We start from the raw sequence: 11,503 nt of genomic DNA, 5'->3' as shown, positions 1-11,503 counted from the left end.
CTGTTTAGGGCATCTGTTCAACACTACTTTACTGTATTATTATATATTGCACTTACAGTAGCATTCATTAATATATTATATATATAAATCATAATTTCTGGACTACTGAGTGCACCTGAATATAAGCCACGCCCACTGAATAAAAAAAACAACAACAACAAAGGTTTCATAGGTCCACTGTGACTTGTTTGATAATTTCATTGATCAAATTTAAAAAAACAACAACTTTATTTATACATGTAGTCTCATTGAGTTACAAAGACGCCCCACCCCCGGGTGTGACGAGGCTAAATGTTTTGGTGGCATGAAGCTTGTTAGCACGTTAACATAAATTAACCACAACATTGTATTAGCTGCGGGGTTCAAAGCCTGTGGAAAAAGTTGCAGCTTATAGTCTGGAAATTACGGTATTTATTTAAAAAGGGAACCAAGCATCATCTGGCACTAGTGAACAAAACCTCATTAAAATAATAAGAACTTATTTACAGTTCTCCGAAAATTCGTTAAAACAGCTTTTCTGTTTGCACCACTCCACACTCAGTTTTTCTAAAATAAATTCTGTCCCAAATAGAGGTGATTTTAAACTTTATTTGTGTCTATTTATTGGACTCAGAATACTGAGCTCTTCAGAAACCGTGGTGTTTCACGTCGTGTGCACTTTGTGCTGTAGAAACCGAAACAGTCTCTTTTTATTTACATCCTGGTGCTATTAATCTTTTATCAGGTGCTAAAAGGTTACAAACTAAAAGGAAAATGTAAACTATATTTACGAAAAGAAAAGTTACAATTGTTTTTGGAAGATCTATAGACTAGTTGGGATGGGACAGAGAAAAGCAAGTGGTTTTTAAAATGTTTCCAAGTACAGTATGTAAATGGGACTATATGATTATTTTTATAACACATTATCTCTAGTATGTAATTGTTCCTCTAATTTAATCTTTTTCCTTTTGTTGAATATTGATAGTTACATATAGGATCAGAAAGTTGTGAGATTTTGTCAATATTCCTTCTTTTATATTTGCAAAAATATCTGTTGTTTTTTTTAGTTTTTTTGTCTTTTTTCCCCATTTACTCATTGTATTTGTTGTTCTTCTACCAGTATAGCAAACAGACCATCTCTGATACCAGTACTATACCGAGAGCCCAAACTAATGCTTCCTCTTCTCCCCCTCAGCCACGAGAGAAAGGCCGGATGCGCTTCCACAAACTGCAGAACGTACAGATAGCACTGGACTTCCTCAAACATCGGCAGGTACGATGCTCAGATTAATTATTCAGCTGAAGTAATTTATTTTGATGGTTCCGAGAGTCACGGTGTTGTTCTTCCTCAGGTCAAGCTGGTTAACATCAGAAACGATGACATAGCTGATGGTAACCCCAAGTTGACCCTGGGGTTAATATGGACCATCATCCTCCACTTCCAGGTCTCCTCCTCTGTCAGTGTTGTGTTCCATTATTTTATTACTCTCATCCTCTGTCTCTGGGATCACAGCTGCTGTTTCCTCATCTCACTGGAACCAATCAGAGTGGACTGGGCTCTTCACATCTCCTCTCTAAAGCCGTGGTCTAATTACAACGTGCTCATTCTAAACACATTCTCAGAATAACGCACTAACATCACAGTCGTTGCATTAGCTACATTGGATCGGGGAAAAGGAGCAACACACCAACAGGGAGCGTTGGAGTGAGTCACTCTTTCCCAAGGGAAGGGTGTGTCCTGTGGAGTATCCAACATGTTGGCATCGCACCTCAATCTTTGGCATTTTCATGCTTTTGTGTGCCAAGAGCTGCCGGGCAGGAATACCTGGACGTCAGCCTGACGGTCTCAGCAGCAATAAAACCAACAGTTTGGCCTTAGATTCCAAAACAGTGAAGCAAAGCATGGCCCGTGCTTATGAGATTATCCAGTAAACACCGATGTGCCCTGTAGATATGGCGTCTTTATACTTTTATACAATAGAGAATAAAATGAGACAGCTGGGCTATGGTGGCGGGTGAGTCATAAAGGCTCAATATCAAAGGTTAATGGGATAAGATATCCCTCTAATCATATAATGATGAGCTAAATCCCACGGGCTAATTATCCTCAAATGTAAACTCATCTGGAAGCCAGAGGTTCTGCATTCCTTATTTTAGACCAGAGTAGGCATTTATCTTCATGTATCCTCTAATCTTGTAATTCAGCTTGCAGAATCTAAGAAATATATAAACACAAATTTAAAAACGTAAACGAATCAAGAAATATCTAAAGCAAAAGTAACTAATCTTAAAAGAAAAACGTTTGTGGTGGTGACGTAATTCCATTTAATGTCATCTTTTGGTTTCCACTAATGACTAAATTTTTCTGTCATACAGTACCTACAAATGCTCTGGCTTTTACTAAGTTGCCAATCTTTGTGCCTGCGTTGCCTCAGATCTCAGATATTCAGGTCAACGGGCAGTCAGAGGACATGACGGCCAAAGAGAAGCTGCTGCTGTGGTCTCAGCGGATGACAGACGGCTACCAGGGCATCCGCTGCGACAACTTCACCACCAGCTGGAGGGACGGCAAACTCTTCAACGCTGTCATACACAAGCACTAGTAAGTGAGGGGAATGTTTCACTCCTATGTATTCAAATAAAAAGTGATGAAAGCTTTGGTACAGTTCACTGTAGCAGGCTCCCTCCTTCTTTTTTATAGAGCTTAAATAAGTGCCTAATGGCACTTTCACAGATCCTCGTCACATTTTTGTGCAGAGTGTTGTCCATTCTTAAGTTTAGTGTAAAACTGAGTCCAGGGAGTGGGAGCTTGGAATGCATTCAGATGTCAAATTACACATGTTATGTTGGTTATGTCGTGCTACTAGTTTAAACCTGCTTTTTAATTAAAATTTGATCTCAGTCTTGGAAAAAAAAAAGGTCTTCTGCCTGCGTAATTTTATACATGACAACCATGACCTGATGCTTTTGTTATTTATTTTTTTTATGACAAATGTGTTTGAAAAGGAGCAAGACTTAGGCCTGTCTACTGGATATTTTATAAATATAGATTTTTTTTTTTGGTGCTTTTGCATGTCTTGTTCACGTACAGATGGAGCTTTTTTTATTATTTGTTTTTGCTGTTTCTGTGTGGCCTCAGCATACAGAGCCTTTCAGAAATGGTGACTTCAGAAACTAAAACAACTATAGAGCTGTTTTTAATATTATTTATATGTTTGTCTGGCTTTGTTCTGATCCCGTTGCCAAGAAACTATGATTGTGTGTAAAAAAATAGTTAATTGATGGACTTGCGACCCATCCAGGGTGTACCCCGCCCCTCGCACAGTGATTGCTGGACATGGGCACCAGTGACCCCCGTGACCCAAACTGGAAGAAGCGGGTAAAGAAAATGGATGGATGGATGGAAATAGTTAATTACTGAAAGGAAATTGTAAATTGTATATATAAAATTTAAAAAAAGGTTAGAAAGACGTGTTATTCGGCTCCATTTTGATATGTTGTTAATTTACAAAATGTGAGTTTTTCTGAGAATTTTTTTAAACAATAGCATAGAAATGTATTTTTTTTATTGTAAATTGACAAAACAGTATTTGGTAACATATCTGGAGTCGTGTAGATGAGCCCAAGTTGTGTCATATAGCTTTATTAAATGGATAACCCTCAAATATTGCACACTTGCTCTAATATACTAAGATTTAAATCCAAATGTTGTTTTTACTTCAGGGTAAAAAAAATAAATAATTTGTTCTACTTTATTTTATTTTTTTATTGTGACCAAGTTTCTAGTAATGGCCTTTAATTGTATTCATGTTAATACTGCTCTTAAATCAATGCTAACAGATGCCTTTTATGTTGGTAACCATGGCAACTTTGTGCTGTTTTTGCTATTTTGTTGGCAATCTTGAATTTAAAATGCAGAATGACATATCTGAAATCTAGTAATGGCCAATTAAATCCATCTTGCTATAGTATAAATATGCTGATAGTCCTGGTTGTTGTGTGTCTTTGTACCACACTTAGTGTTTGGATTTTGTTTTGTGTGTGAGCATCCTGGGAGGTGAGTGTACATGCATTTCTCAGGAAGCTTTGTCAGTCTGCATAATGAGTGGTTAGTTTTTGAAAAGTGGTGTTAATGTAAAATCCAATGCAAATAGGAGAAAAGAAGGATTAGAGAAAAGTTTGCGTGTCTTTCAAGCTGCTATGATATAAAAGAAAACCATACCTGCAGGGACAGGTTTTGTCAAACAGGAAGCTCTACCTGAAACCTTTTTTCGAGACTCTTGAGGCCGTCTCAATGCTACGTTTCATAAAGGTCAGGGGTGTGGTGTCGGTGGGCGGAACTGTAGATCCGAGTCTGCTGCATGAAAACTGTGGCGCTATTTTGTTTCGAGGCATAAGTCAGGACAAACTGGAGCAGGATACGTTCTCATTTGGGGAATTCAATATTTTTGGGACTTTATGTGCCAGTCTCTGACCAGGATTGGGAAAAAAAACCCTCAGCTGAATTTTAAACTTTGTACAACGTGGATCAATGAGCAGGAAGTCTGTGCTGCTTTGAGATTTTTCTTTTCATCTTGTCCATCCAGCAGACGGTTCCAGAGGAGATGCAGGGTTTCTGAAGCAACACCAGGATGGATTTATGTGCTGTGATCATCCTGTCATGAAGGCATTTGATTGAATACAATGTACTTGTGACTAGAACTGCTTCAACAGGCTCTACTCACTGAGGACCATCCTGCACATATTAAAATGCTCAGTATAAAAAGGAAGTCTAAACAAAGGAAGGGAAGCCAAGGTTTTATCCGTGGTGCATCATCGTCCATCGGTGATGCCGATGACCGCGTGGTCATGCTGTGTGAGGACATCCCATCTGAGGCATCCTCCTTTGACTCAGGCCGCGGTTCTCAGAGTTCTGGGGCCCACTCTATCAGCGAAGAACCAGGTCATGGATGGAGGTCTCGTAGTTTTAATGGAAGAGAGCTCCATGCCATGAGCGGCTCAAGACCAAGAAAACAGTACTCTGTTAGGGAAGTCCGCCATGTGGTACCTTCTCCTGTGTATGGACATACTCCTGGTTATTCCACTCTACGTATCCAAGATCTGTAAGAGTCTACACTGCAATTACTATCTAATGCTAGAATGATTACTGCAGATAATACAAAATTGTCATTTAAAGTAGTGTAAGAGTTTTGGGAGAGTAATGAATGGGATGAGGTTATGTGATGCACTCAGTCGTTCTGTTCTAGAGACGTGAACTTTTGTCTCTTGTTGGAGTCAAGCCGTGGCTGGTCGCTGACTTAAAATGTGTCAGCTTCAATTCTGTTGGCTGCTCAGTAAATTACATTCCACTTATAGAGGCTCTGACATGTGCCAGGAAGAGTCAAACACCCAGAGGACAAAAAGGCAGGTGATCACATGGGTTTTCTCTGAAAGTGAACAGGTGGGCTCCTTTACAGCATTTAGCCACTGGCAGAAAAATCTTCAAACTTCTGCTGCTGTCATACGCATGAAGTATGAGGGTTGATGAGCTGCATTAGTTCTGCCAACGCATTAATTTGTGGTTTTAGCGTGATGCCTTGTCATTTGTAAATGCAAAGAACACACTAATGGTATGTTCCTTTCTACTGTGGTGTTGTAGCTGCTAAAAGACGACATGATTTTAGTTGCGCTCAATTACCAAAGTTTTTTTAAAACATTATTAATGTTTTCTTTTGAAAAATTGGAAACATTTAATGTGCAAAGCTGTTCATCTGTTTTACTTCAAATGCTATTGCTCCTATCTACAATACCCTGTTTGTGATCTATTATATTTTGTGTTTGATAGTCCCAGACTCATTGACATGGGTAAAGTGTACCAACAGACCAACCACGAGAACCTCGAACAGGCCTTTAATGTGGCTGAGAGAGACCTGGGAGTTACCCGACTCCTGGATCCAGAAGGTAGGACGGGGCAATGTCTATAAACAGAACCACAAGCACTTGGTGTTTAAGGTGACACCATGAACACTATTTTATTTGATCCTTTCAGATGTTGATGTCCCGCACCCTGATGAAAAGTCAATCATCACCTACGTGTCATCCTTATATGATGTTATGCCTCGTGTTGATGTCCATGATGGTCTCAGAGCAAATGTAAGCAAACTGATTTATTAGAACGATTGGTACTGTTTATTTAAAAGCAGACAGCTTTGGATTCTACGTTGAGCTGAGCTTTCAGTCTCAGAGCTGTTGACTGCTTTACATCAAAAAGTATCTTAACCTTACTTGCATGACAGAGATACCAAACACGATTCCATATAAAGTGATACTCTTTTTGTCCTAACCGAATTCAAAGCCTGAAAGTTGAAGCAAGTTTATGTGGAAAAGTTCATATTTACTGTAGGTAGCTCTTTAAACAGTTTGAAGAAACAAAGTTAAAAGCCAACAGGTTTGATAAGCTAACGGCTAAACCGAAGACCAAAGAGGATTTCCGCCACTCTAAAACTGAGTCCATCCCCCAAACTTGTATAGTACTTCGTGTGAGCACATATTTTATACTTGTTTACATTGACAGTAATGTAACACTAGCCAATTCTTTACAAATAATTCGGTAGTGGCACATGCTAATGGTGGTTACAGCTAGCTGTATAATTTCCAGAGCAGCCTGAGGCACTTCCTGCAAGATCAGTTAATCTCTTCTGCTCAGACTGTTCTGACAAGTGGAGCCACTTCCAAAGTAAATGTTGCCTTCATAAAACAACTCAAGCTGTTCAAACTAACATTATTTTATAAACTTTTATATAGCTACCAAGGTTCACATCATATGGTCATTCCAACAGAAATAATTGGATATTGTTGTTAGCACCACAGCTAAATGCTACCGCTATTTGTGCATGTATAAAAAAGCATGTCATATCAAACTTGTTACATTTTATTTTAGCTCAACTGTTTTGATGGGCTTAATCTTTGTTTCTTTAAACTGAGGTTGTTCAAAGCGCTATCGATAACAGGTAAGAAATTAATTATTTATAGCTTTTCCACAGAAGGAAACAGGAAGGCCTGCAAAAGCCTTGAAAAATATGCTGCCCTCCGTGTTTCACCATTGTCTCCATGTTCACCCGTCCTCTTCTTCAACACAACTTGTGGATTGTTGCCACCTAATTGAATTCAGGACATAACTGATGAAAACAGAGATGCCAGAGAATGAGAGCCCTGTTTGTTGTTGCCAAACTCTCATGAGTCTCTGCTCCCTTGGCTGCAGGAGCTGGAGCTGCGTTGGCAGGAATACTACGAACTGGTGACCATTCTGCTCCAGTGGATCCGCCACCATGTCACCATCTTTGAAGAGCGAAGGTTCCCTAGCAGTTACGAGGAGATAGAGGTGAGCCTAAAAGCAAAAATATAAAGTTGTTGCGCCTCCAGGCCAGACATTTTGTTGAAGGTAGTTTTTCATGTCTTTCATGTCCTCTAAATAAAGCTATGTATTATACATTTGAATAGGGAGATGGTGTTTTTGTTGTCCTTTCATTGTTGGGTCAATGAACATTCTTTCATGCAGTCTGTCTGAGGGTTGATAAAAGAAAGTGTATTCAAAGGTATTGTTGTAATGTAGGTTGGGTGGTGCCAGTGTTGAGAAACCACAGATGAACCTTTTGATTTAATCCTGGAGATACATCACTTTATTCACCACTGTCTGCCTGTACTGTAGCATGAATCAGATATGTTGACCTAACTCTCAAAGTCAAATCGTTAAGAGACAAGTATCGTCCAAAGACGTGAGTTTCAGAGGGCTCTTCATAAAACACTTAAATGTTCCGCTCTTGACTTTGTTTTGCTTCTCATGGCAGTGAAAAGATGTGAGTCTATTATTGGCTTGATTGAATTTGACTGAACACCAGTCATGGGAACATGTGCTGCTGAGGTCAGTCCTCAGAGGAGAGGGTGCACATCAGCCTTCTGTTCATGAGAAGTCTTTAATATCTGTCTGGGTGTTGCCTCTTGTCCAGGTCGTCATTGCAAATGAGAACTGGTTCTTAATTGACTAATAAAATAAAGGCTGTTATTATTAATATTATCGTCCATTGTGTTGCTCTGATTTAACTTTTTCTTCTGGGGAAGTTCAAAACTCACATTTGCAATAGAGTGGTGTGGGTATACATGTTGTAAACTCACAGATTTGCTATAGCATTTTTTGCAACCACAATAAAAAAAAAGCATTGGATAAAAGAAGCAAATGTTGATAGACAGAATGAAGAAGGAGTAAATTGTCAGAGTACACATCTTCTGTGTGTTTTTGTATTCAGCTGATCTGGCGTCAGTTCTTGAAGTTCAAGGAAACGGAGCTGCCAGAGAAAGAGACGAACAAGAATTACTCCAAACAAATCTACCAGACGTTTGAGGCAAGCTAATCCTGAATTTGATTTTTGTGCTTTTAAAAACACAGTTGCTTGTTTATGAATGATTAATAAAGTCGGTAAACCTCCAAATGTCCACAGAGTGCAGTGCATGCCGGACAGGTGAAGGTCCCCCCAGGCTACCATCCCATCGATGTGGAGAAGGACTGGGGTCGACTCCACGTGGCCATCCTCGAGAGAGAGCGACTGCTCAGGATTGAGTTTGACAGGTCAGGACAGGGGAACATGTGGAAGGACATACGGAAGTACTTACTGTCTCTGAATCATTTATATCTGCTCTCCCCTTGGCAAAGAATGTAGTGTTAACAAGTCAGAGCAGCGCAGAGATAAATCAGACACCAGATTAAGAGACGACACTGAAGATGCTCTGAGCTGTTTCCAGTTCACCGATTCAGAGGAATTCAGAAAATAAGCAAATGTTATCAGGAACAAATTAATACAAAACATATACAGCAGACAGCTATACTTAAATACTTGTAGTACCGTAATTTCCGGACTATAAACCGCTACTTTTTTTGCACGCTTTGAACCCTGCGGCTTATACAGTGCTGCAGCTATGGATTTTATTTTTTTTGACAGGCTAACAAGCTTCATGCCACCAAAACATTTAGCTTCGTCACACTCGGGTGCTCACATAGCTGCCCAATACACATCTGTCTTAAGGGATGGGTCCTTGAGACTCAATGAGATTACCTGTATAAATTTAAAACATATAAAAATGGAGGACATTTTTATGGAGGACAGCACAAGCTGTCCAACATCCTTGATAGAAGATAGGGATCAATGGTGCTCCTGTATTTATTTTTTTCACCAGTCATGTTACAGGCACTATTAAAAAAACAACAACTTTTACTGTATGTATTTGTGTATGTTACCGGTATGTGTTTAATTAAAAGTTTTATTTCTTTCGGTGTAAATATCTCATGTTACAACGTGGACACCTGTGGCTTATAGACAAGTGCGGCCTATATGTGTACACATTTATTTATTTGTTTATTTTTAGTGGGCGTGGCTTATATTCAGGTGTGCTCAATAGTAAATCTGGAAATTACATTAATTTCAATTCAAATGTCACACTTTTCTGGAATAGTTGAGTAATTAAAAAAATAATGTGTTGGGGGTCACTCTCACTTACTACCACTCCAAAGTTTAGCTCAGTATCTGAAGAAATCTTATCCATTTAGCCATTCTTATGTTTGTCAGGGTCGATAAGTTGGTGGCCATCTTGAATAGGGTTGTAGATGTTCATCTTATGATACCTTTCTAAGAATATCATTAATATCTGTTCAATGGTTCATGAGACTTTTTAGTAAAAGACAAACATGCCTTCCATGGTGGGCAGCGATATTAACAGTAGTTCTTTATAGAAGACAAGATAAAAGGGGACAAAAAGCCTCTCCATCTGGTATTTGGATCTAAAGCAGTGCTGGGAGAAATTACATCACTAACCATGGCTTTTTACTTTATTAAACTTGCTACATTGCTACTGAGGTTCTGTTCTTGAGGAAATTACCAAATCACAGTAATATTTGCCAATTAAATTTGATGTACTATATTTGAGTGAAAACTGCTTTTTTTAATTTTAACACAGTGAGATAACTGTTTTCACTGATAAGATCAATCTGATTGAATGGACAGAGACACAATACAGGCAGATTAGTTTCATTTAGAGTTTTAACGCAGTGATCCAAATAAAATGAAATATTTTCTGTAAGTGTTATGTCTGGCATGTTAGCTTTGACTTTGTGTTATTTGACTGTTTTCAGTCCAAGTAATGCCAAAGATGGTTGTAGATCAACATTTATTACTATATAAGACTTTGTTCCATACGTCTTGATTTATTCCAATACATTTTGTGTCATCCAGACTTGAACGGCTCCAACGGGTGTTTACCAAAATCCATATGGAGTCGGAGGTGTGTGACGTTCAGTTCACTCAGCTGGAGACCCTGCTGCAGAAGGTAAATCATTTTTATATACATACGTATATTTACCCTGTGTGTGCACCTAATGAATAAAAAATCCAGCCAGTGAATACAAAATAACCTGTGACTATTGTCATGTCCAAGTTATATTGTTCTATAAACATTTAAAACATTATTTGACATTCTCTTAAAAATTAAGATATGTGTAGATGTCATCCACTGTAATCTTTGATCAGTTTTTCTTTCCATTAAAAAGTCTGAAAGTTAATGCTGCTGTCGTGTTTCTCGCTCAGGACATTGCTCTGCTGAATGCGGGGAAACCAGCTCAGCACACTGCAGAGGTGGACAGGGAGCTGGACAAGGCAGACAACATGATTCGCCTGCTCTTCAACGACGTGCAGATCCTCAAGGATGGGCGCCACCCTCAGGCTGAACAGATGTACCGCAGGTGGGGGGCCTTCTGCGCTGCATTCAAACGGACTCGCATAGTTTGGTCACCAAGGCGATAATGTTAACATTTTAACAAATCCTGAGAAAAAAGCTTGGTGCTCACCAACAGCTGGTTGGATTTTTGATCTCCACAGGGTTTTCCGCCTCCATGAACGCCTCGTGAGCCTGCGCAGTGATTACAACCTCCGGCTGAAGTCTGCCGTAACGATGGCTCAGGTTCCACTTACCTCCACCTTGCAGTCAAGCATGAAGGTGAGGCCGGAGATGGATGGCGTGACCCTGCGTTATGTTGAAGATCTTCTTGCCTGGGTGGAAGACAACCAGCAACGCCTTGATAAGGCAGAGTGGGGATCGGATCTGCCCTCGGTGGAGTCCCAGCTGGGCAGCCATAGAGGACTGCATCAGACCGTCGAGGACTTTAAATCCAAGATCGAACGGGCCAAGTCTGACGAGGTACAGTACTGAACAGTTCAGAGGGGGATGCCATGTCAAAATCCAAAATGGCTGCCGCCATATATGTATATATGTAAACCTTGGGAACTTAACTTGAAAAAATATGCAATGTGCCAACTTCCAGTTTGGTTTGTGGCTGCATCTAAACGTAACTAGATGGAAAAAAGGTCACTATTGAAAATTGGGTCGCCACGTCAAAATCCAACATGGCCACCACACACACACACACACACACACACACACACATATATATATATATATATATATATATATATATATATATATATATATATATATAAACAGA

The 11,503-nt window shown here is 39.4% G+C and overlaps 1 protein-coding gene across 7 annotated transcripts in view; it reads left to right on the top strand.

Annotated features, from left to right (window-relative positions):
* Positions 1–11,503, top strand: part of LOC119409553 (plectin) — a 175,947-nt gene that overhangs the window by 140,315 nt on the left and 24,129 nt on the right. For 5 of the 7 annotated variants that reach the window (XM_037676455.1, XM_037676457.1, XM_037676451.1 and 2 more), the window contains exons 4-14: positions 1,175–1,252; positions 1,332–1,436; positions 2,415–2,581; positions 5,804–5,919; positions 6,008–6,111; positions 7,220–7,339; positions 8,262–8,357; positions 8,454–8,581; positions 10,239–10,332; positions 10,590–10,744; positions 10,881–11,199. In XM_037676455.1, the coding sequence (XP_037532383.1) occupies positions 1,175–1,252; positions 1,332–1,436; positions 2,415–2,581; positions 5,804–5,919; positions 6,008–6,111; positions 7,220–7,339; positions 8,262–8,357; positions 8,454–8,581; positions 10,239–10,332; positions 10,590–10,744; positions 10,881–11,199 (1,482 nt within the window). The remainder of the gene's footprint in view (positions 1–1,174; positions 1,253–1,331; positions 1,437–2,414; positions 2,582–5,803; positions 5,920–6,007; positions 6,112–7,219; positions 7,340–8,261; positions 8,358–8,453; positions 8,582–10,238; positions 10,333–10,589; positions 10,745–10,880; positions 11,200–11,503) is intronic. The other 2 variants (XM_037676452.1, XM_037676454.1) reach the window with 1 other exon arrangement.

This window comes from Nematolebias whitei, chromosome 5 (genome assembly GCF_014905685.2).
Source record: "Nematolebias whitei isolate Nwh7 chromosome 5, NemWhi1, whole genome shotgun sequence".
NCBI classification, from domain to species: domain Eukaryota; kingdom Metazoa; phylum Chordata; class Actinopteri; order Cyprinodontiformes; family Rivulidae; genus Nematolebias; species Nematolebias whitei.
The sequence above is the reverse complement of the archived record's forward strand: the minus strand, read 5'-3'. Positions and strand labels throughout refer to the sequence as shown.